General features: G+C 40.7%; 1 protein-coding gene across 1 annotated transcript in view; it reads left to right on the top strand.

Moving 5' to 3' along the window:
- Positions 1-25,942, top strand: part of CFAP54 (cilia and flagella associated protein 54) — a 360,163-nt gene that overhangs the window by 307,208 nt on the left and 27,013 nt on the right. The window contains exon 67 of the mRNA XM_062202023.1: positions 4,552-4,626. Within this exon, the coding sequence (XP_062058007.1) occupies positions 4,552-4,626 (75 nt within the window). The remainder of the gene's footprint in view (positions 1-4,551; positions 4,627-25,942) is intronic.

The raw sequence follows: 25,942 nt of genomic DNA, 5'->3' as shown, positions 1-25,942 counted from the left end.
CTGGAATCCTTTCTTCTCAATATTGGGGCTGTTGGTGCAAACTATTCTAATTTATTATCTATTAAACTGTGTATATATGTGTGTATACATGTGTGTATGTATGTGTTGAGAAAGAATAGTCCAGATAACATAATATAACTCCTGTACACTGAAATACAGGCCATTTTTCCTTGTCCTCCAAAATGTCCCATGCCCACCCTTTATGGTGGGGATATATATATATATATATGTATATATATATATATATATATATATAGAGAGAGAGAGAGAGAGAGAGAGAGAGAGAGAGAGAGATTCCTCTCTCTTGACTGTGAGTTCTTTTGCTCCGGGATCTTACTCATCCATATATCTCCAGCATCTAGCCCAGTAACAGACCTAGTGCTTCTTCAGTAGGTGTTTATGAAACTTCTGGTTAGACACCTGTGGAGAAATCACTCTAGACGGAGGATGCAGCAGGAGATGAGATATGAAGTCACAGAACTGGACTTTTTATTAGGGGGGCGGTGGGCAAGAAGACATCTGTTGTGGTGAAAGTTCAGGGTGAGTGTAGTGTGAAGTGGAGCTGGAGGGATGAGTGGAATTAAGGCTTTGTCCCCTCTGATCTCACCACCGCGTGCTGGAATAGTGCCTCTCCTGCCTTCCTCTCACTGCACCGTTTCCTTAAAGACTTCCTTTACACCTTGTTCATCACTTATCAGCACTCTATTGCATGTAGGAGGCATTCAGTTAGTGTTGAATGAATAAATGGTGAATGAACTTTGTTCCATAGGAAGGGGCTATGGAACAGCAGGGCTGGGCTTGGGGGGTAGAAATAGGTGGGGGCAGCACCATACCTGGGAGGGTTTCTCATGATCCACCCTATAATTTTCTAAGACAACTGTGCTGTTGAGTGAAGGAGAAATAAAGGGAGAAGACATTTGAAGGCTGAAAAATAACTTAGGAAGTGTAGCCGGTGCTGTGGCATAGTAGGTAAAGCCGCTGAAAGCAGTGCAAACATCCCCTATGGATAACAGTCTGAGTCCTGGCTGCTCCACTTCTGATCCAGCTTCCTACTAATGTGCCTGGGAATAGGCTCCTAGTTCCTGACTTCAGACTGGCCCAGCTCCAGCTTTTTTGGCTATTTGGGGAGTGAACCAGCAGATGGAAAATCAATCTCTTTCTCTCTCTCTCTCCTTCCCTCCCTTCCTCTCTCTCTCTCTCTGTATGTGTGTGTGCAACTGCCTTTCAAATAATAAATCTTTAAAAGAATTAAAAGGCCAGCACCGCAGCTCACTAGGCTAATCCTCCGCCTTGCGGCGCCGGCACACCGGGTTCTAGTCCCGGTCGGGGCACCGATCCTGTCCCGGTTGCCCCTCTTCCAGGCCAGCTCTCTGCTGTGGCTAGGGAGTGCAGTGGAGGATGGCCCAAGTCCTTGGGCCCTGCACCCCATGGGAGACCAGGAGAAACACCTGGCTCCTGCCATCGGATCAGCGCCGTGCGCCGGCCACAGCGCGCTACCGCGGCGGCCATTGGAGGGTGAACCAACGGCAAAAGGAAGACCTTTCTCTCTGTCTCTCTCTCACTGTCCACTCTGCCTGTCCAAAATAAAAAAAAAAAAAAAGAATTAAAAAATAATTTAGGAAGCCTTTTCTATGTTGTAGGTGAAAGATGATGAGGATTTTAATTACATCCAAGAATTTAATAGGCTTGAAAGCTGGAAGTTACACAAAGAGCTATCCCTCACTGAATCAACAGGTGTTCCTTTTAAGAGAGAATGGCAAACACTGAGCAAGCGTCACTCTGTCCTCCTGACCCCTCACCAACCAAACCATACTTGCAACCACTTTCTGACAAGGAATGATGAGCTCTGCATTCCCCCTGTCTTCATTTCTGTGGGGCAAGTTCACCTGCGGCACTCACAGCCCCAGCCTCGAGTCAGCCCATTTCAGAATGTGTGTATGTGGTTTACCTCAAGTGATGCCAGAGTAATAGATGTTGTCGAGGTAAAATTTCTGTTTGATAAATGTTGAGGCAAGCAGTGGAAGGCATTTATCAGGTAATGTTTCTGTCTTCATTTTTATGTGAAATGATTAATGATATAGACAGTGTCATTTTGCTTGATAGCACTTGATGAAATCGTGACGGTAACTCATCATAGCTGTTACTGAAACCTTTTATGTGTAGAGAGAAAAATAGACTTTAATCAGTCCTAGGAACTCAATTAGAAATACAGGAATATTGATAAAGCAGAGGAGAGTGGGGTTGCATGTATGTTCCCTTCTGTCTAGAAAAGTGGACTGGGGTTCTGGAAGGTTCATTATCAGGTCGTTGTCTGATCAAAGCTGGACTTCCTGCCTCCTTCCACCCTTTGAGTCCCGCCAAGCTGACCTTCTAGCCATGATCACTGCCTGCCCAAATGGTTTGAGTCATCTCCTTTTCTTTTCTCTTTTTGTAGGCTGAATCACCTTTGCGCTAAGGTCATAATTATTCCCTCAGTCCATAGGCCCTCACACCCAATTTTCCACACAATAAAAATCCAAACTCCTTACATTAGTGCACCCTGATATAAATTTACTTCTCCAGCCCATTTCTCAGCACTGACCCTGCCATGCTTCCTAAATAGGCCTATCGCAGAGACTGTATGAGATTCCCTATGTGCTTGGAATGCCCACTGGTCATTGCTTACATGCATGTCTCCCCATGAAATGCCTTTATGCTCATTCTCCACCAGTCAGAATCCTACTGTTTCCAGGTTCAGTTAATGTGACCTTTCTTCTAGGAAGTCTTCCTTGTTGGTTGGACTCAGATGAATGCCTCCAAGACCCTATAACCTGTCACCTCTAGGATCCTATTACACATCATAACTATGCATTATGTTTGTTGACATTGTCTACTTGGTATTTTATTTAGTCGTATATGAATCCATTTTTCTCTGCTATTGTAAATTTTGTGAGCCTAGGGTCTGTTCCTAATCTTTGTATCTCACAGCCTCTAGTAGAATGTCTTAAATATATTTGTTGAGTTGAATTAGCTATAGTTTTTTTTTAAGATTTATTTATTTATTTGAAAGGCAGAATTTATATAGAAAGATTGAGGGACAGTGAGAGATTTTTCATCCACTGGTTCACTCCCCAAATTTCACAATGGCCAGAGCTGGGCTGGTTCAGAGCTAGGAACCAGGAGCTTCCTCCAAGCCTCTCCTGTAGGTGCAGGGGTCCAAGCACACAGGCCCTGTTCTGCTTTCCCAGGTGCATCAGCAGGGAGCTGGATCAGGAGTGGAGCAGCCAGGAGTTGAACTGGAGCCCATATGGGATGCCAGAAACACAGGAGGGGGCTTAACCTGCAAGCCATAATGCCAACCCCTAGCTGTAGTAGTTTTGGAACTCTTAAGTATGACCTTTCCTGTCCTCTTGTATTGAATAAAACTTAGGTATCCTAACATGATTTCAGACTGTGAATTCAATTGTTATTTACATTATTATTTTAAAAATTTAACCACTGTTGCTCACTTATAATTTTAAAACTAGTGTACTTTTATCATTTTAATATCTTGACTGTTAGTACCTGTGTATATTCATATTATCATAAAAATGATTTGTTGCATACTTCAGGGCTGGACAGTAGCAACATTTTGAGGTAGGCTTAGCACATCTCTGACGATCTCAGTCATGACTCCTTCAATTGTAAGTAAAGCTACTTGCATTGGCTCAAGTTAAACATGTTTGGAGGCAGGGGGCACAAATATGTCAGGGTACATTAGTTAAGGTCAGCATAGCCAAGGACTGGAAACAACATGCATTGTCCGTAAAGAAATGGACCTGGAGAGACAAGAGCTGAGGCTGCGCTCAGTCCCACAGAGGGCGTGGCTATGTCCTCCTCTTGCCCTCTCACATCTGGCTCAGTGATGGCCTTCCCCTACTATACATCAGACCTCTCAGCTGACTCTAACTTTCCTTCTGTGTCTTCCTTATGTGACATCGTAACACTAGGGAATTTGATTGATTCACCCCTGCCTATGACAGTTCTGTCTTGGGTCAGATGTCCACACATAAGCTTAGCTGTCTCCATACAGCAGGGGCTGTGGGCGGTGTCACTCATAGACAATAAATGCATGCTGTTGACTTTCTCCCTTCCTTTCATTCACTATTCCCATTTCATTCTCAGTTCCCACTCGTTCTCGTCTGTTAAAGCTCTTTCAGGGATCTAAACCTCTTTATTCCAGGGCTTTTTTTCTCAGTAGAAAAGTGGTTTTCCAAAATTTTATCTGGGTGTGAATGACTTCACTTCTATATTTCTCTGTAGCATATGGATTTTAATGGTGAGTATACATGAAAGAAGACTAAATTTATGTATTATTCATGATTAATTACAGATCTTATATTTTATGGACATTCTGTATCCTTTAAAATAACCCTGTTACTTAAGGGACTGTGATTTCTGAAACCCTCTGCCTCAGCATGGGATCTAGGGATGATAATGTAAGAAAAGACAATTGAAATAACTAGTTCAAAACTAAACATGAAATATTTTACCAACAATACCAACCCCACCATATTTCCTTCTTATTTCTAGAACATGATCCTTGGGTGTTGCTCTGAAATAATGGCTCTGTTTTCAACTGATAGAGAGCCAACACCACTCTCTGAGGTATGTACCTATCCTTTAAAACTGTATCTGGTTCACTTCCAAATATTATTATTGCTGTGGGAATGAAAATAGAAAAAGCACCTAATTGTATCCAAGGCCTCACTCTCTTTAAATAATGTGAAAAGGTGATAAAATTGGGTTTACAAGAGGGTATTATTTTGGTTAAAAATATTCTTTGTGAAAAAAATATTCAATTGCTACAGAAAATTATGAAGAGATTTATATTAAAATTACTTCAAATCTACCAAAAAGAGAGTAATCCCTATTAATATTTGGAGAGTCTAGAAATTTCTCTACAGATAACCTTGAGCATTTTTACCTCAGTGGGCTCATACTTTACATGCATTCTGTAATTTTCTTCGTTGAACAGTAATGCCGTGGAGATATTTTCATGTGAAAAATCTTGCTTGCTGCATTTAGTACCTGCATAATACTCTCTCCTATGCACTTGCTGTGGCAGGTTCTCTTTAGCAAAGTTAGATCTTTATTGATGGACCTTAACATTGAAACATTCTAGTATATATGTATTTTTCACTCTTCTGCATTAATTCTTAGGAATAGGATTTTTGGAATAAAAATGTATATATACATTTTACTGTAAAATTTGTAAACTCTAAAATGTAAAACTTTAACCATTTTAAGTGTACAATTCTGTGGCAGTAATAGCATTCACAATATTGTGCCTCCATCACCATCATCCATCTCCAGAACTTCTATCATCCCAAACATAAGCTTTGTACCTATTGAACCAAAACTCCTCATTTCCTCTTCCTCATGCTCCTAGTAATTCTGCATTACCTTCTAACCCTATGAATTTGTGTATTCTAATTATCTCATATAAACAATCCCATTTTAACTATCTTTTTGTGTCTGGTTTATTTCATTCAGCATGTTTTCAAGATTATCCATTTTGTATCATGTATCAGTATTTTATTCCTTTTGAAGGTTGAATGATAATATGCCATCACATGTGCAGACCATATTTGTTTATCCATTCATCTGTTAATAAACATTTGACTTGTTCCTACCTTTTGGCTAGTACAAGATAATGTTGCCATGAAAATGAGGGTCCAAGGATTTGTTTGAGTCCCTACCTTTAATTCTTTGGGATTTATATACAGGAGCAGCATTGGTGGATCATATGGTAATGCTAAGTGTAAATTTTGAGGAACTCCAAAACAATTTTCCTTAGCAGCAGTACAATTTTATACTCCCATTAATAATGCAAAAGGTTCCAGTTTCTTCACATTCTCCCCAACACTTGTTACTTTTTTAAAATTAATAATAGCTATCCTATGAGGTGTGATATGGTATCTTATGATTTTGACTTGCATTTCCTTAATGATTATTGATGATGAGCGCATTTTGATGTGCTTGTTGGCCATTTGTATATCTTCTTTAGATAAATGTCTATATAATCTTTTGCCCATTTTTGAATTGATATATACATTTTGATATATAATTGCAAATGGCCTTTCAGAAATGTTGCACTGACTTTCTCTCCTGCCAGTGATAGGTGAGAGGACCAGCTTACCCACATACTCATCTATACTAGTACTTCTCCTCCTGTTTCTCTTCTCATTGTTCTAAGTCTGACACATGAGAAGTAGTAAGTCATTATTTTATTTTTTTATTATTAATAAGGCCAAATATAGTTTATCTGACTGCTGGTAATCTGCATCTCCCATTTGGTGAAGTGGTATCCATTCACCCAGTTGATGAATAAATATTTAGAGTGACTGGTCTCTGAGTCAGGAGTTCCTTTCTAGGTGCTAGAGAGCCAGCCATGAACAAGCAATAAGGACCCCGTTTTCATGGTATCTGCCATGTTCATGGAGGAAAATAGTAAAACTCAGTAAGCAAGATAATTTCAGATTTTGTTAAGTGGAATGAAGGGGGGAAAAGGGAGCCAGATGTTAGAGTAGTGATTGGCAAAACAGCAGCCTGTGAAGTACATGGGGGCTACTGCCTATTTTGTTAGTAAGATTTTGTTGGAACACAGTCTTGTTCATTCATTGCCTTAGGGTATATAGGCACCATGTCACTACCACAGAAGAGCTGAGTGTTTTTGATAGGGATCAGATGGCTTCGAAGGCCTAAATTATTTATTATCTAGATCTTTGTAGAAAAAGTTTGCTGACCACTGTGCTAGAGAGTGATGACAGTCCCTGCACAGATGGATGGTCAGGGAAGGGCTCCATGAACAAGGGACATTTGAAATAAGTCCTGAACTTACTGTGTCCTTTCCCTTAGATCATTAGCTTTCACAGAGACGATTGTGTCTTCATCTTTGAATTCTTACCCTGCCTTGTCTACCACACTGCTCAGTTGCCATTTCTTTGAAATTCCTTTAGTTTTGAACACTTCAAATTTGATCATTGCTTTAAAAAAAATCATTTGACTGTTTATGTTCTTTTCCTATTTTTTAAAATATTTATTTGAAAAGCAGAGAATCAGAAAGAGAAGGGGAGACAGACAGAGATCAATCTTCCATCCACTAGTTCACTCCTCAAATGGCTGCAACAGCCAAGTCTGGACCAGACCAAAACCAGGAAGCCAGAACTCCATCCTGGATACCTAAATCACAGAACCCAGTACTTGGGCCATCTTTCTCAGCTTTCCCAGGCATATCAGCAGCAAGCTGGACAGTACAGTAGCCAAAACTCTGTTCATTCTGATATAGGATGCTGTATCCCAATTGGTGGCTTAACCTTCTGTACCACAACACAGGCCCCTCCATTTCCTGAATTGTATTTTAAATGAGAAACCTAATTTTATATTTTTGAAACATGAAGATTTACTATGGCAGATATTGGTAGTAAAATCAAGTCTTAAATCTAATTTTGGACAAATTGTAGTTAAGAAATGGGTCACTGCATTCGTGTATTTTCTTTTGCTAAAACAAAATACATGAGGCTGGATATTTTATAAAAACAAGAGGTTTAGGCCAGCGCCGTGGCTTAACAGGATAATCCTCCGCCTTGCGGCGCCGGCACACCGGGTTCTAGTCCCGGTCGGGGTGCCGGATTCTATCCCGGTTGCCCCTCTTCCAGGCCAGCTCTCTGCTATGGCCCGGGAAGGCAGTGGAGGATGGCCCAAGTCCTTGGGCCCTGCCCCACATGGGAGACCATGAGAAGCACCTGGCTCCTGCCTTCGGATCAACAAGATGCGCCGTCCGCAGTGGCCATTGGAGGGTGAACCAACGGCAAAAAGGAAGACCTTTCTCTGTCTCTCTCTCTCACTATCCACTCTGCCTGTCAAAAAGAAAAAAAAAAAAAAAAAAAAAACAAGAGGTTTATTTAGCTCAAAATTTTGGAGGTCTAAGTCCAAAATCAGGCAGTCATCGGTTTGGCTTCTGATGAGGGTTCCCTTGGCCTGTCACAATGTGATGGAGAAGCAGAAAAGGAAATGGTAGGAAGAAAGGGCTAAGCTTGTGGGCTGGCCTTGCTTTTCAATGACCCACTCTCAAACTAAATGGGATTTGGTGATAATTTCATATAATCCCTTCCAAGGATGTATGTCTTCTCTTTCTGTGAATACCCAGAGACATGTGCTGGGTGTGGCCAGGGAGCTCTGTTCAGTGCCCTAGGGTGAGGGGAGTGTCACTGAAGTTTGGTGTGTTAAATCTCCTTTTTTTTTTTTTTTTTAATCAGAGGGGAGGTTTACTAGCTCTATTAGCATAGTCTCATGCTCATCTCCTCTAATCCAAGGAGACCAATGCCTGGATACCAGCTCCAGTGGGTACAATATTCATCCATGCTGCCACAAGAACCACACAAAGGATCCATGCAGTCCTCAGTGTGAGCATGGATCCTGTAGCAATGATCCTTATCTGGGAATCAGGGAGCACCAAGTGTGTGGAACCACCCACAGTGACTGCCCACAGACCCAGCCACACCCTGTGCCCTCCCATGCAGCCACAGTGTTTTCACAGTCCCAGCACACGAGGCTCCCACAGTCATGGGCACCCAACACCCTGTGAATTTTCCCAGCCAGACTCAGGTGTCTCCTCTTGGCTGGTTGCTAGGCACCTGCACACAAGCTAGTATAGCTGTACATATGTCCAAAATGGTGCCCGCCCTCTCTTGGCTAGTTACAGGCTGCTGGTGCCAAGTGGTTGGAGAGAGAAATGTGCCCTTTTCATTTCTCTTGGTTGGCAGGTACACTGTCCCCACAGTGCTCCAAGGTGGGACTCATGCCAGGCTCTTCCCACAGCTTTAACATCAGCAGCTTGCGCTGCTGAAGTCTGGTCTCAACTCACTCTCCAGAGCTGGTGCTGAGGCTCTCAGTTGCAAGGGTCCTGAGCTGTGCACAGCCACACTGTCCCATAGTTGCACAGTGTCTGTCCCTCATGGAGTTTCCTCTGCTGTTTTCTCCCTAACTCTTCCCTGAGATTGCACTCTCTCCACTTTTTTTTGTTTGTTTTATCTTCCCCTAGACTAGAGCAGTGAGCCCCTCCCTATTGTGCCATCTTGGAATCCTCTATTATTTCCATTTTAGAGATGAGGGTACTAATGTACAGGAAAATTAAGCAGCATCGTCAAGGTCTCACAAATTATAAGCCTAGGAGATGGGAACCAAATCCAGGGTATGCATTTTTAACTAATCTACGCCTAGTGGGGATTTTACTAGAATAGTAGGAGCAGGTGCCACAGGGAGTTGAGGAGTAAATAAGGATGAGGAAGTGAGATTTCAAGTGTAGACTCATCTTTAAGAAGGTTTGAGAGAGTAGGAAAACAGCTGTCTGGAGTCATAGACTCAAGGCAGGGTCCTAAAAGAAAAGAGTTAGGAGAGGTAGTGCTTTCTATGTAGGAGCGAGAAGGATGAAGGGTAGAACAGAACCCTAAAGGGGACAGTTGGGAACAGGGAGACTTTGACAGCACAAATGAGATAGTTGACAGCAAGTAGAGGCAACGTGCCTTCCTCTTTAGGTTTTTGGTTAGCAGACAGAGGTGAGGAAGGATGTAAATAAGTTTGGGAGTTTGGGAAAAAAGACTAGGAGAAGCTGAGGCTGTTCCTCAGGTGATGGACACTTTCCCCATGAAGAAAGGCAAGCTGATTTACTATTAGAGGAGAGTGAAGGGTTGAGAATATGTTCTGAGAAAGGAGTGAAGATCCTGAATTTGGATGAATGGGAAAGCTGACTCAGGCCAAATGCAAGCATAGAGATTTGAAAGTCATAACTCTGTGGAGGCCCTATGCTTCTTGGCTTCTGATTTCTCTCAGCATTGAGTCTCCCTGATACAGGAGTGTAAAGGCCAAGAGAAGCACATTATCTGATTGGACAGATGTGAGCGGACACAGGCACTTGGGAGGAGCCATGTACTGGTGAGGCAGCTGACAGCCAACAAGAGGCAGAGGTAGACTGGGCAGCCGTGCATGTATCTCATCGTAAATTAAAAATGTCTCTTCTTCACCCTGAGAAGGCACCACTAGAGCCTGATTGATGTCTGTCCTTATTACTCGAGCTCCTATTGAATGTAAATCAAATTACTGAATATTTTCTTAAATGTATTTTGAATTTAACCCAAAAAATCCTTAATGAAACTTAAATGCTATGGACTTATACTATGTTATTAAATGCATTATTAATGTGCATTCCCTTTTACATGGTAGTATTTAGCATGCCTATGTTTTCTTCTGATTTTTAAAATCATAATTTTATATGTTTATGATCATATAAGTACATCAGTCATGTTCTGGTCACTAAAATAATTATTGTGCTATGTTAACATACTTTTTTATCTACACCTCTAATTTTATGTCTGATATACTCATTCTATCATATGATACCTATGCCTTTTCACACTTTATAACTTATCACTCTTGCTTGTCAACTGAAATGATTGCTCTACCATGTCATCCTATCTTGTGCTGTGTTATCATGCAAAAATGAGTAATAATGCATCCACTTATGTTAACTTGGTTATGTTCTTTCCATCATCTTCATCTCAAATAAATTAGGAAAATAGATCATTTTCATGATCTATATCTCTGTGCCTTGTTTTTTAGCTCAAAATGTGTTATAATGATATAATTCCATATTTGTCACCCCTATTTGTATAGATTGGGTGTTATATAATAAGATTGGATCTTGTTTTTAATCTCAGTGCTTTGCCCACTTTCTAGCCCCCAGAAGGCATTTGATAAATGTGTGTTAAATGAATGAATGGCTTATGATACATCTTCCAGAGACAGCCCTGGCCCATCAGTTGTAGTTCAATAATTTGTGTAGTGAGCATTTGTGAAGTGCTTCCTCTATATCAGCCACGGGGATAGGCCTTGGGATACAGAACTAAAACATAGCATACAGTCCCTTCCTTCAAGAGGGCTCTCTGTTCAGTGGGGGAAGACAGACAAGTTTAGAAGCAATTACAGTACAGCGTGGGAAAAAGAGGCCTGAGAATCGAGCACCAATCCCAGGTTCCTCTCACATTCTTTCTCCATAGCACTGAAAGGGATGAAGTTCTTTCTGAACCTTTTCGAAAGGTTTACATAGTTCTGTCTGTCGAGGTAAGTAGATATCCAATGGTTAAAAGTTTTAATTTCCTTGCAAAACAGAAGTCCTTAGGAAAAGCCAAACACAATCAAGGGTACTCATGGAAGCATTTCCTTGGATTAAAGAGACCTTTGGAAGAAGAGGCAGAAAAAACAAGTCTCAGCTTTGGCAGTAGGCTTGGTGGTGAGGGCAGGATTTTGGCTTTTGTTCATGAGATTGGAGAGAATAGGATAAGTCCCGAAAGCCCTGGATGCAAAGAGAAATAGAGAGAGAAGTTCAAAATAAAAGTTAACTGTTGACAAGCTGCAGCTGTGAAGTACAAGGCATTGGACTAGACCTCTGCAAGGGTGGGGGACGTTTTCTCTGCCAAAGGCTATTACCATTCACTAGCCATATACAATTATCAACTTAAAAATTAGCCTGCTATAAATTTTTTGAATTTCGAATCCTGCCTGTGGTTTCCTTGGCAGGGCCAGACCAAAGGATTATGGGGGCATTATATAGCCAGGGGCTGGATGTGTCCCCCACCCCTGCTAGAGGAACTGGTGATGAGAAAGATGGTTCTCTTGCCCTAAATGGGCTGAAAGTCTAGAAAGAAGGGATGGGGTATGTACTGAGAAAATATGTTCATGGTGTTGTTTTAGAAATAGGTTATTGTTTTGAATGAAGATGGAGAGAATGAGGTGAGAGAGTTTGAGACCTGCCCGAAGTTACAGCCCTGTAACTCTCAAAACTGGCAGATTCCAAAGCCTTTTGGTAACCATCATCATCATCATACTGAAGCCAGCCCTTCCTAACCTTTTCTTTTTTTTTTTTTTTTAAGATTTTTTATTTATTTGATAGGAGAGAGAGACAGAGATAAAGGTCTTCCTTCCGTTGGTTCACTCCCCAAATGGCCACTACGGCCAGAGCTATGGCAAGAGCCAGGTGCTTCCTCCTGGTCTCCCATGCAGGTGCAGGGGCCCAAGCACTTGGGTCATCCTCAACTGCTTTCCCAGGCCACAGCAGAGAGCTGGACTGGAAGAAGAGCAACCGGGACTAGAACCCGGCACCCTATGGGATGCCAGCACTACATGTGCAGGCTTAACCTAGTGCACCACGGCACTGGCCCCCTTCCTAACCTTTTCAGTTTGTGCATTCTTGACCATTCAGGTGCAAGGGGTAGATTAACAATATGTCATTGGGGGAATGTCAGTGTCAGGATTTGAGAAGCAGTGCATATGGCAGCTAAGGACAGGCTGGAGAACCAAACTGTTTGGCTCCATGTCCCAGCCCAGCTCTGGAATTTTTTTAGTTGTGTATCTTCACGCAAGTTGTTTAATCCCAATACTTCAGTTTCTCTATTTGTAAAATGAGAATTGAAATAGTACCTTTTATTTCAGCTGTCACCTGAAATAAAAGAGAGATTCTACAAGGGTTGATTAGTTTATTGAAGAGTGAGCATTGTGATGGAAATATGAGTAGCCTACCCAATGAAGTTGAGGCAAGGTGATGTTTTTAAAGACAAAATGAGCGGACCGGTGCTGTGGCATGGCAGATGAAGCCACCACCTGCAGTGCCAGCATTCCATATGGGCGCCCATTTGAGTCCTGCTGCTCCACTTCTGATCCAGCTCTCTGCTATGGCCTGGGAGGGCAGTGGAGGATGGCTCAAGTTCTTGGGCCCCTGCACCCATGTGGGAAAACTGGAGGAAGCTCCTGGCTCCTGGCTTCAGATTGGCACAACTCCAGCTATTGCAGCCATCTGGGGAGTGAACCATTAGTTAGAAGACCTCTCTCTCTCTCTCTTTCTCTCTCTCTCTCTCTCTCTCTCTCTCTCTCTCTCTCTCTGCCTCTACCTCTCTGTAACTCTGCCTTTCAAATAAATCAATATATCTTTTTTTTTAAAAAAAAAAAGACAAAATGAGGATGATTTATATAAATTATTTAAAACAATAATCCTTGACTATAAGCATCAATAACAAGAGTGGTGTCAATCTGATGTTGAACAATACTTGCTGGGCAGATGTCCTCAAAGAAGTATTATTATTATTATTTTTTTTGGTACAAGGTTGTGGTTCTGGCAGAGTCCGTTCTGATAGTTCCTATTTTCAGGCATATGTGTGTGACATCTCCTCCACAGCCTCCTGTCTTGCTGTATTTACTTATTAATGATTTGGCAGAAGTGATGTTATTTAGATTATGATGGGTTTCACATAGGGTTGTTATGTGTGTTAAGTGAGTTAAGTCCTGCAACTTAAACAGGGCCTGGCACACACTAAGAGAATTGTTAGTTACGGTTACTATCATCTTAAAGCTACCTCCATCTACTTAGTATGGAGACCCTAGTATGTTGATTTGTTCCCCTAAGAAGTGGTCCTACCAGAAGAACAGCTTATTGCCTGGGATGCAGCCTCTGAGCACACTCACACAAGGGGTTGGAATGATGCACGTGCTGGGAATAGCTGCATGCATCCCTTTTAACCAGACAAATTCCCATTCTCATCTATCCAGTCACTACCATTATGTAACCAAGCACCTCACATTGAGAAAATGACTACCATTCTATTAGGCTCCAAGATTCTGTGGGTTCCATATTGGGGAGGGCATGGTGGGGCAACTTGCCTCTGATCCATGGTATCTGGATCCATGGCTGAGAAGACTTGAGGGCTGGGAATGATTCAACTGTGGAGGACTAGCATCACCAAAGGCTAATCTGGTTTAGTGCTCGGTGCTAGCTGTCAGCTGGGGAATGGGAGCACAGTTTAGGCTGTGGTCAGGATGTGTTATGTGACCACTGTCTGTGATTGACCAGGCTTCCTCACAGCATTTTCTGGGGTTTAGGGAGTGAGCTTCCTAAAAGAACCAGGTGGAAGCACTGGTACCCTTAGTGGTGCTGGTAAATGTTTAACAACTGGCTCTCTGGTTTAAAAAATATACGTTTGTGTATAAGTTTATCATAACCTTAATTATTCTAAAAAGCTAAAATAATTTATAAGCAGTAATAAAATATTTAATGTTCTTTATTATAATTCTATATAGCCAGTTGATTTTCACAGAATGTTTTTGTTGATTTTTTCGGCAGCTCTTGATTTTATAGAGATTCTTTGGTTATAATTCAACCATGATTTGACAAAATCACTCTATACATAAATGTTTGATTACTATCATATTAAAAAAATGCATAAATGCATGACAGCCTTCAATGTTACATAGTGACTATTCCCTGCTTGTCCCCAATCCACCCAGATTCAAGGTCAGACAGAGATTCCACCTTTTCATGGGAGAAGTGTCAAATTCAAATGATAAGAAAGGCATGTGAGTTGGGAGTTGTTGTCACAGCCATTTTGGCAAAGTGTAATCTGCCACACATTTGGTAAAACTAATGTATAAGCCTCTGCCTCTTCTGAGCAATGGCTGGTCCTGGGAACCTGCTTAGGCAGTTTTCTAAATTTATCAGTAATCCTCCCCAAATATGCTAGGTCACCACCATGGAGCTGAGGAGTGTACTGCTACTCACAGGGCAAAGGATAAACAAGGTGGATTCATAAAGCATCCTTTCAAATATCCTATGAAGTGTATATGGGTAGCATGGGGTGGCATGTGTCCCTGTCTGTGTGGCACAGCTTCCACTTTGCTTTTGTAGGAGGCTAAATCTTAGAAGATAGGCTATTTAATTTCCTGTGGCTAATTTTATTACGTTTCTATATGCTTCTTTGGCTTCATTTACGAAAACCTCCCAAATGGCAGTAATGCCAATATTCTCTAAAAATGTCATGTATAACGTTCAGTGCAACGTTCCATGTATCCCATAGTAGGTATTTACTAAGTATTAAAACATTAATCATAACCATATTATAATAATATAATATACTGTAAATTCTTTTCATTGAGAGCTACAGATTCTTTCTCTTTCTCTCTCTCTCTGGCTCCCCCTCCCTCCTACCCTCCCTCTCTCCCTGTCTCTCTCTCTTTGATACCAGCCAAGAGCTGTCTGAATAGATTTTATGGGCATCTAGAATTACATCTTCATTCTGTAAGACATTATCATTCTGTCCTCAAGTGAAGAGTATCCTTTGTATGTAAGTTCATGAGCCATCCACTTAATATTCTTATATTCTTTTGAAGACAATGCCAGATGACATCAGTTCCACACTGCTTTTAAAACACAGCACTGACTTTGATTCCATCCACTCGCTGTTCACTTCCAACTGTCAAATTTGGCTAAGGGAAAAAGGAAGCCCTTAAGAAAAGGCCAGGCTATTAATGTGCTCTTCAAAATGCTAAGAAAAGGCTAAGCTGTTTATAGCATTTCCGAAATGCTCATCTCTCAGAGATTTGCCAGCAGTAGTGTCAAGGTGAAATACACTCTCGTTCATCAAAAAACCCAGCGCCTTTGTGTTATCTGTGCTCAAAGCACCAGTCCTACTTTTGTTAGACATGCAATTTGGGGGTATAATGATGCTTGGCTATAATTTAAACCAAGATATCATCATGAATCTGATATTAGGTATTTACTATAAAAGTAACAAGAAATGTGAGCACTCCTTGATAAACAAAGCCTGGCTTCATTTTGGATACAACTTCGTGTCAGTCTCAAAGGGACAATTTCCTGAAGTTTAATCACTTTATATAACTTAAAAAAAGGTTGAAGACAAGGGTGTCATTAGCAAATCTATTCATTCCTTTCTATTTTACAGAAAACCAAGTTAAATGCTTAGTTTCATTTCCTTCATTCAGTTGGCTAAACAGCCTTGATTAAAATACCGGAGCCTTAGCAGTGGAATTTTATTTTTATTTTAGGAGGAATTTGACTTTTGCCTCATAGAGCTCAATCAATTGGCAAACCTTCAGAAATTCTCTTGATAAATGCACTTTAAATTTAAATAAACACATAAAGAAGGACCAAGTGTAAGTTTATCCATTTTCCTTCTTTACATTGCACACTACTTGAGTTTTTTTGTGTGTGTGTGTGTGTGCTTACATTGTCTCTATCTCAGGTAGAAAATGCCATCGTATGGTTTTGCATCATTTCTTCCATGTTTTAATGATTGGATTCAAGAGGGCAGTAACCAGACCTCACTTCTTAATGGGAGGCGAGTTAATGAATTTATGAATATCTTTCAATGTGCCATAGTGTGTTTAAGAGAGCCATCTCGGGGCCGGCTGCATGGCACAGTGGGTTAATCCTCCACCTGTGGCGCCGGCATCCCATGTGGGCACTGGTTCCAGTCCTGGCTGCCCCTCTTCTGATCCAGCTCTCTGCTATGGCCTGTGAAAGCAGTGGAGGATGGCCCAGGTCCTTGGGCCCCTGCACCCACGTGGGGGGCCAGGGGGGAAACTCCTGGCTCCTGGCTTCAGGTCGGCACAGCTCCGACCATTGCGGCCATCTGGGGAGTGCACCAACGGAGGGAAGACCCTTCTTTCCATCTCTCCCTCTCTATCTGTAATTCTACCTCTCAAATAAATAAATAAAATCTTTTTTTTTAAAATGCCATTATATTCTTTTCTCAACCACCTGTGGTAGTGTAGTACAGAAGGAATAGTACTTCACATGAGGTCTAGTCCTACTTTTGCCTGTGTGGACAAGTCATTAATCCTTGAAGACCTCAAGGTGATTGTATTCTGTCGAAGATCTCAGAAACAGCGTGTTTTAGTGGATAAAAATAGTGCTCATTATTGGTGCCACCACTTATTGTTTGTGTGACTGTGAGCAAGTTAATTTACTTCTCTAGACTTTAGTTCCTTATCTGTACATTGATGATAGCTACTCTTCAAGTGGGATTGCATTAAAAACAATATTTAGTACACTTAATATAATGCCAGTACAATGCCTGGATCGGGCATTTGATACATTGTTACCATTTTTTTTTATCTTACCCAGCCTTCACAACCATGTGAAATCAATCATTTGTTCATTTGAACATTAACAACTTCCTCCATTAGTGGTGGTTTTAGTCTAAATGTATGCAAATTTTCAAAGAGTAGATGGCTATTTAATAGATGTACCCTTAATGTTATTTTTCTTTTTTTTTTCTTTTTTTTAACTTTTATTTAATGAATATAAATTTCCAATGTACAGCTTATGGATTACAATGGCTTCCCCCTCCCATAACTTCCCTCCCACCCACAACCCTCCCCTCTCCCGCTCCCTCTCCCCTTCTATTTGCATCAAGATTCATTTTCAATTCTCTTTATATACAGATCAATTTAGTATAAAGATTTCAACAGTTTGCACCCACATAGAAACACAAAGTGAAACATACTGTTTGAGTACTAGTTATAGCATTAAATCAAAATGTACAGCACATTAAGGACAGAGATCCCACATGAGGAGCAAGTGCACAGTGGCTCCTGTTGTTGACCCAACAAATTGACACTCTAGTTTATGGCGCCAGTAACCATCCTAGGCTGTCGTCATGAGTTGCCAAGGCTATGGAAGCCTTCCAAGTTTGCCGACTCTGATCATATTTAGACAAGGTCATAAAAGACAGAGTGAGGATAGTAACCAATGATCCTAAGAGTGGCATTTACCAGGTTTGAACAATTATACAGCATTAAGTGGGGAAGAGGACCATCAGTACACACAGGTTGGGAGTAGAGCCATTGGTGGTAGAGTAGAGGTTATGATTACAAAGGAATGAGGCCCAAGTGCACTAGACAGGGCAACCACCTTTTTTAGATTTATTGCAGATTCACATACAATTATAAGAAATGACACAAGGAAGGTCATGAATATCCTTTACTCAGTTTCCCCCAGTGATATTATCTTAAAAAACTGTAGAACAACATCACAACTCATACATTGATGTTGATACAGCCAACATATAGAGCAGTTCCATCTCCGTGCAGATCTTTCCAGCTGCCCTTTTACATCTGCTCCCACTTCTTTCCTGCACCACTCCCAGCAGTCACCTGTCTCTTCTCCATTTCTATGCTTTTATAATTTCAAGAATAATCTATTAAAGAAATCACACACACTGAGACCTTTTGGGATTGGTCCTTGTTCACTTAGAATAATTCCAGCAAACTATACTTCTGATGAAAACAATGTCCTTATGAATATTGGCATATTTTATTCTAGAAACAGAATAACCGTCACCAAAGATGTTGGGTGTGATGCCTGACTCATTGCAAATAGTGTCCAGTGCTGCTCATGATGGTATTCCTTCACCCAGCTCAATCCTTCCCCCTCTCCTCCTTCTCTCCTTACTACTCCTCTTTTCTTGCCCTTTTCTTTTCCACATCCCCTAATTAATATTTACTGACAAACACTAATTGCCCAGGCTAGAAATACCAAGAGGAGTTAAGTGAAAGAATTCACATGAAGTTTCTTAAAACCTGCAGACCCTGTTAGACTTTTCTATAAAAATCACCACTGAGTGTTTGACACCATACAAGAACAGTTTGCGGCTGCTTGTGGTGTATACTGATGTGAATAAAGAAGTCAGCATGAGCCGGATTTCTTTCTGCACTGTGCACAGAAGGTCTGCCCTCTGGTTTGCTACTGCAGTGGGAGCTGCTAACTAACAAAGCCCAGCACGCTTTGATTCTAGGCAACAAAGTCCCAGGAACAAAAGGCAAACTTCAGTTCATATTTTTTATAAAGCCTTTGCTCTAAAAAAGAGCCTCCTGTTCCTAGTTGCCTGAAGTTAAACCCAGTGAGCTCCTTCATAAAAAAGCATCAAGAAATGCCAACTGTTCTTAGAACTCAGGAGTTTTCTGTACCCCAGGTCAAAAGCCCACAGGCAGACCCTGAAGAGCCCTTCAGGAGGGAACCCAGGGATAGGGAACCCAGACACAGCATTCCTTCTTGTAACTTTGCTGCCGAGATTCAAAGCCTTGACCTTTAAGTAGAGTTAAGCCCTTACTCTGATGGAATTCCACACTATTCAAAAATAGAGTGAGGGGAGAACCAGCTTGCCAGAGCAGAAGAGTTTTAGTTGGGACAAAATATGCTATGCTGTGCTGACAAGTAAACCTCAAATCTTAGACGATACAGGTTATTTCTTTCTCATGCAAAGTCCACTTGGGTAACCCTCCTTCAGCAGTAACCATGCTGTCTGCACTATGTGGTCTCCAAGGAAACCACTGCGGAAGAGAGGGTTAGGGGACATTTTTACATAGGGTGACTATATGAGGGTACTTCAAAAAGTCTGTGGGAAAATAAAATATAAGCTTATTATGGTACAAAAGAGCTTTAAATACATGCATAGCTTTTTTTTTTTTTCATAATACAGATCTATGGATTTTGAAGTTCCCTTATAGTTCCCAGTATTCCATCATTGTCATAGTTTGCACCTACTGATTTGGAGGAATAGTTCATGTGCTCTCCTTTCATTCTGAAATGTGTCCCAGTTTAAACAATAAATTAGGTTGACCGAGCTGGCACTGTGGCATAGTGGGCTAAGCCTCTGCCTGCAACACCAGCATCCCATAATGTCATCGGTTCGTGTCCTAGTTGTTCCTCTTTAAAATTAAAAAAAAAAAAATCTCATGAATAAATTGGGTTGACCTAGAACAGCAATATAAGACTTCTGCTTATATCCTATTGGCCTCAGCGTATCATTCAAGGGTGGGATGTGGAGCATTGTAGAGAAGTAAGTGTTTATAAGGGGGCTTCAAACAGTTCATACAAAATGGAATTAGAAGATCAAAAACGTTTTCCCTGAGCCTTTTGAAGTTTCCTCGTATAGTACTGAGTAATAATAATTCCTGGCACAGTAGGCATTTACAAGAATGCCATGAAATTTTAAACAGAAAATAATTCAATAACTTTAATTTCCAAAACCCTCTTGAGCAGATATAATATAAATATGATATTTGGCAAAACTCCCTCATTTAATCACACATTGTGGTGAGCTGAATAATGGTCCTCCCAGAAGTCAACATCCTAAGCCCTGGACTCTGTTACTTTATGTGACAAAAGGGACTTTACAGATATGATTGAGTTGAGGCTGCTGCTGTGGGAAGACTATCCTGGCTTACCTAAATGCTCTCTAAATGGAACCACATTGTCCTTGTAGTAGAGAGTTGGACTGAGATTTTGCAACAAGAGAGGAGAAAGGTGCTGTGATGATGAAAGCAGAAACTGGGGTGATAAGCTTTGAAAATGGAGAAAGGGGCAACGAGTCAAGGAATGCAGGCAGCTTTTGGGTGCTGAAAAAGGCCAAGAAATAGATTCTCTCCCAGAAGCCTCTAACGGGACTGAGCACTGAAGACACCCTGGCTTTAGCTTAGGGAAACTGATTTCAGAGTTTTGACTTCCATGTTGTTGTCAGCTACTAAGTTTGTGATAAATGGGAAATTGACACACATGACTTCAGATTCCTGTTTCTAGTTAAGATGGGTTCTATTATCATCTCTTTTTAAATGTGAGAAATTAAGACCGGCATACTTTAAGTAACTTGCCCAAAGTCCCTCAGCTAGCCAGTGTCAGGGTCAGGACTGGCTCCTCAGAACACGTTCATAACCAGTCTGCTGCTCTACCTCTTCCCCAGTGCCTGCCTGTCCTCTGAACTCCATCCTGCCGTGATGGTCAGCATGGGCAAGTCCAAGACTTCCCAGCAAACTTCCCTATCCCCTGAAGCCTCTCTCCCACTCCTGCCTAGTTTCAGTCTTGTACTGTTCCCAGCAGCTCAGTGGCTCCCTGGACACCCACACTTTTCCATCTATAGCTTTTGGCAATTTTATGGATGGTTCTAGAGATTAAATAGGGAATTTCTTAAAGTTCAAGTGAGATTATTGAATTGTTTCATATTCACATGTGTACAACGATGTTACTTCACAAGAAGTATTATTTCAGAATCTTCTTCCCACTCTTCTTTAAACTGTTCTTCAGCTCACACTGTAGAGGAGAGAATGTTCTTAAGGGTAATCAAATAAAGTGATTGACAGATATGATGCTGGAAATAATGTGAAGTTTGTTTTAACATGACCCAGAAAAGAAGCACTTGGAAAATTCTTGGTTTTTACTTTAAATCTCTGCTACATTTATTGGTTCTATACTAGTGTGCATTTTTCTATATTGCCACTTAAAGTTTCCATGGTTAACTGCTGATTAAATATTCATGCCTGTCATGGCCCCTGCATGGCCCCAGGTGTCCTTCTTAGGACTGAAGGACTTAATTTTCCAGCTCTGGGAATGTGCTGGCTGACAGCTCTCATCTCTCAACCTTCTCCAAGAATTGCTTTCAGTTAATGGGCATAACCTCTCCCAGGATTTGGGGCAAGCCTGCAGTCCAATTACTGGTTGAAAGGAGGGTACAAAGACTGAAGCCCCTGTCACAATTTAAGCAACTCTGAAGGTCCATCCCAGCTTCAAAGTTCCCTATGGGATTGGCTGCACCCTTTGTTGTGACTGCATCACAACTCAACTTCTCCCTCCACCAAATCCTGCTTTCTTCCCATTCTCTATGAATATTAATCCCAAGAGTATTCCCTGAGCCTAATAAACTTGCCAAAAGCTAAATCTTATCTTGGAGTTCGCCCCTCAGGAACCTAAACTACTACAACACTGAAGATTCCCTGACTGGTGATAAATACTTAAAAGTGCTCAATTAATCCTTGTTTATTGGAATTAGAAAAGTCTCAAGGAGCTAGGAAACATAATTTCTGGCTTAAAGTTTATTTTATAATGTAGAAGTAAGTGGAAAACATCATATACTTATCACCCACTCATGATTAAAAATACATTATGCAATGTGACCCAGAGTTCAATCACATTTTCTTCTGACCTCCATTATAACAGTTCATTTACAAATGAAATAAAACTCTGTAAAACAAAGGCACAAGCCTATATCACTCTTCAATAAATGCATTCTCCCTTTCTCAGAGAAACTATTTTCCCAGAATTTAAAAATGTCTGTCAACCGTTGGCAAGTCCAAGGCTGTCCATTAAAGGCAAAGTTAAAGTCATTCTCTGAAAATAAAAGTAAATGTAATCACATATAAGTACTGTATTGGAATTTATATTCTCACATCTCCACAGAAAATGAGGAATAGACTTTCAGTTTCATAACACATTGAATATTGGCATTTCTGTTAAATTTTCCATCCAAGAAACCTTTTCCTTTAACTCTTCCTTTCAACCCTCACTTACAAGCCCTGTACAGCTGGCCCTGAACTTGCATACAATTTTGTGCCCTATGTACTTTATGGTTGGATTGTTGGTTGTGTAACACATGCTTCCTGATCTACTTAGAGCTTTTGCTATTTTTAAGGAAATTTTCCCCATTTGAGACCCTTTTTTAGTTCTTTATATATTGAAAAATAGTTCCCTTGGAACAGAGCTTGTGTTTTTTCTGCACAACAGGGTGTCAGATTTCAAAGGCTCTTTTCTCTGAACCTAGGAGTCTCGAGCAGGGAGAATAAGCCTGGGTATATATAGTCTAGACTTCCAGTAGTTTCTTAAGGGTCTCTTTTGGTCCTAAAGGATTGTTTTCTTAAATAGTTCTCTATAAAAAGCACCTACCTCTAATGGAGATTTATACTGCCAACTCTATCATTTTTCACCAAGTAGGATGCCTTGGCTAGGCCTGGAGTGAGTTGTGAAGGGAAATATGTGCAGAAAGTGTGCTAAGGAGGTGAAAGAGTATAGCAGAAGGTGCTGATAGCTCCAAAGACATTCATTAGCTGAGCACTGCCTAAGTTTGCATAATACTATGTTTGACTATGGTGTGTTTCTTCCCCCCTAATAACAGCCCTGTGATTCTCTAACACCAACTGTATGTCCAACAATTCAATTCAATTTTGATACCAACTACCCAGAATTTGCATAGATCCCACAGGGGAAGGTCTCAGTTCTAAGAGACTGACCTCACTTCAAATGCCATCTGTAATGTGTTGCCAGGTTACTCACACTTCTCCCTGGCCAGCTTTCAATTCAAGAGTTGCCATGACTCTCAGGGAGACTAACAGAACTCAGGAAAGTGCTTTATTTATGATAACCCATTCATTATAAAGGAAAACATGCAAGAATACCATATGGAAGAGATGCATAGGACAAAATATAGGGGAAGAGGTGAGCAACTTGAGGGCCCTCTTTGGGTCCTCCCATGTGTTGGCCACATGAGAGCTCCATGTGTTGGCCACCCAGGAAGTTTCCCCAACAGCTTCCCCTAAGGAGATTTTTTTATGGAAATCTCTTTGTGTACACATGATTAGTTAAATTATTAGCTGTTGGTGATTGAACTTAATCACTCTTTCTACCTTTAGCATACAAAAGGAGTGCTATGCCAGGAACTCAGGCCCAGAGCTCCCAACGGTTATATCATGACTTTAAACAATGAACATAATGTAAAAGTGATTTTTGAAACAAACATTCATCACAGTGCCTGTGGTCTCCTATAACATATTTCCTCTCACAGAAGCACACACGTGTATTTCCATTAAAGAAGACATTGCTGAGACCATCCACATACAAATGAAAAGGGAGACAGGACCCCCTCATGTTGTTGAAATGTTTTTGATTTGACTGGAGCATTTGGTTTTCTGTGCATGTGGAACAATGAGAGCACGGATTGTCCTGTATTAAAAGGTAAACTCTGCTCAAGCGCTCAAGAAGACGCCATGCAAAGCCAGGGCTCGGTCTTGTAAAGTGAGGATGGCAATGGTGGTGACAGTGCGGATGGCTTCAAAGGAATCCATTCTGTTCTTAGGCAATGTTAACACTGGAACTGATTCCCTACACAAATGCTTTCACCACTACATCTTGTCTTTAATTTCCAATTTTCCTGTACTCTGCAAAATGCCTTTTATAATGTTATTTCTTTAAAATGAAATATTAAAAGATTCCTGCATCTCACCAATGTGACTGTTTGATCTCATATAACATTCTTTTCAGTTCTATTTAAAATTTTATTAACACAAAAATTAGAGTGATGAAAAGATAATCCTATTCTCTCAGCCAAGTGTGAAATTTCCTGTGGTGAGTTGGGGTTGTATAAAAGTTCTTCTTACCTTCCTAGGAATTGGATGCTGCTTCTGTTAGACTGGGGAGAAAAATATCTATTATTGTTGGCAGTAGGATTTTCTTAATCATATGAAAGACAGTGAAACCAAATATACCCAGTTGCCTCTCATCTGGAACTTTTATGAGATGGCTCACCAGTTGTTCACGATATCGATTCTAAAGTAAGCTAGTATCATATTATCCTTTCTACATCGGAGTGCGTGTTTTTCCCCAGTCTAGAAAATCCAATAAATCATTAACTTCAGAGAAAGGTGATATATTAAGAAGAGTTAGAAAACATGGTTGAAAAACTTCTGTTTGAGAATGCTGGATGAAAATTCTTGAAGCTGTTAAAAATTATTTTTCATGGCTCCTGCTCTCTGTACTTGAAGGCTTTTTGGAAGGAAGCAGTTAAATCCAGCCACATTACGAAGCTCAAAATTGTTCAATATCCCACTCACCAGCTTATAAGAATAGGAAAACCTGATTGATTATAGTGAGAATTTGACACCACCTCCCCCCTCCCCACCCTCATTTTTGGTTATTCAACACTTGGAAGTGATGTGCTATGGGAAGGAAGAGAGGCCTCAGAGTAGACGCTCAATAAAAACTCAATGGGTTGAGAAAAATCATAGACACTTCGAAGACTATACAGATTTCCTTTTGATTGTGGAAAACTGTTGGAACAAAAGAACACAAGTAATAAAATGTTTCATTACAATTGGATCTAGTTTTCATGCAGAAACTCGTATAAAATATAGCATTGGAAAATAACCTTTAGCTCTCCAATGGCTTAGAAAACTCCCCCAAACAAGTTCAAATCCAAGCCAGATTTTAATGAATGTCTTCAGTGTGCCCCATTTGATTAACTTCCTTTCCCTTCTTATTATTTCAGACTTTTATTCCCTCCAGGCAGGCAAAATCATCACCATTTCTTTAACACTGCTCCTTAAAGTGTAACCTAGTTGAACTGGCTTATAGTCAGCTAGCTACCTGCCAAACTGTTTTCTTCCATTTCTCTCCACAAAGACATTCCATATCTAGGAAGAAGACCCAGGATTCCTTGTACTTTATCTTGCAAAATTTGGACTTAAGGTTATTTAAAAAAGAAGCATAGAAGACTTCTTTATATTTATACAATTGCCAATCTTGTCTTTTAAAAAACTGTTATTTTGAAACAAAATCTCAAACACTTAGAAAAGTGACAAAAATGCTATAAAGAAGAATTTTCCTCGGATGTTGTTGATGTTATATCAGATCATGCTGTTTTCTCAAAGGAAGAATAACCATATAACGTCTACAGAACCACAAAATTCAGGAAATTAACACTGGTATATTACTGCCTTTTATCCATAAGTTCCAATTAAAGTTCACAAATTGTCCCTAAAGTGTCCTATATAGCAAAAGTCTCCTGCCCAGAGCCATACTTTGCTTTTTGTGATATCCAATGATGTAATCCTGGCACTTAATATAGCATTTATACACTAGAATTTGGGGGCCAGCATTCTGGTTCATTGGGTTGGGTCACCACTTGTGACACTGGCATCCCATATTGTAGTGCTGGTTCAAGTCCTGGTTGCTCCGATTCCCATCCAGCTCTCTGGTAATGTGCCTGGGAAAGCAATAGGAGATGACACAGAACTTGGGCCCCTGCCAACCCTGTGGGTGATCTAGGCTCCTGGCTTCAGACAGTTCCTGGGTGTTGTGGCCATCTGTGGAGTGAACCAGAGGATGGAAGATATTCTCTCTCTCTTTCTGTCCTTCCCTCTCCCTTTCAAATAAGTAAATAAATAAATCTTAAAAATTAGTTGTTTATAAATTTCGGTTTCACATTCCTGTTATATATATTAGTTTGAGTCCCAGTTGCCTGGAACCTACATGTACTGT

This window comes from Lepus europaeus, chromosome 10 (assembly GCF_033115175.1).
Source record: "Lepus europaeus isolate LE1 chromosome 10, mLepTim1.pri, whole genome shotgun sequence".
Taxonomy (NCBI): domain Eukaryota; kingdom Metazoa; phylum Chordata; class Mammalia; order Lagomorpha; family Leporidae; genus Lepus; species Lepus europaeus.
Note: the sequence above shows the minus strand (reverse complement) of the source record. Positions and strands in the feature narration are given on the sequence as shown.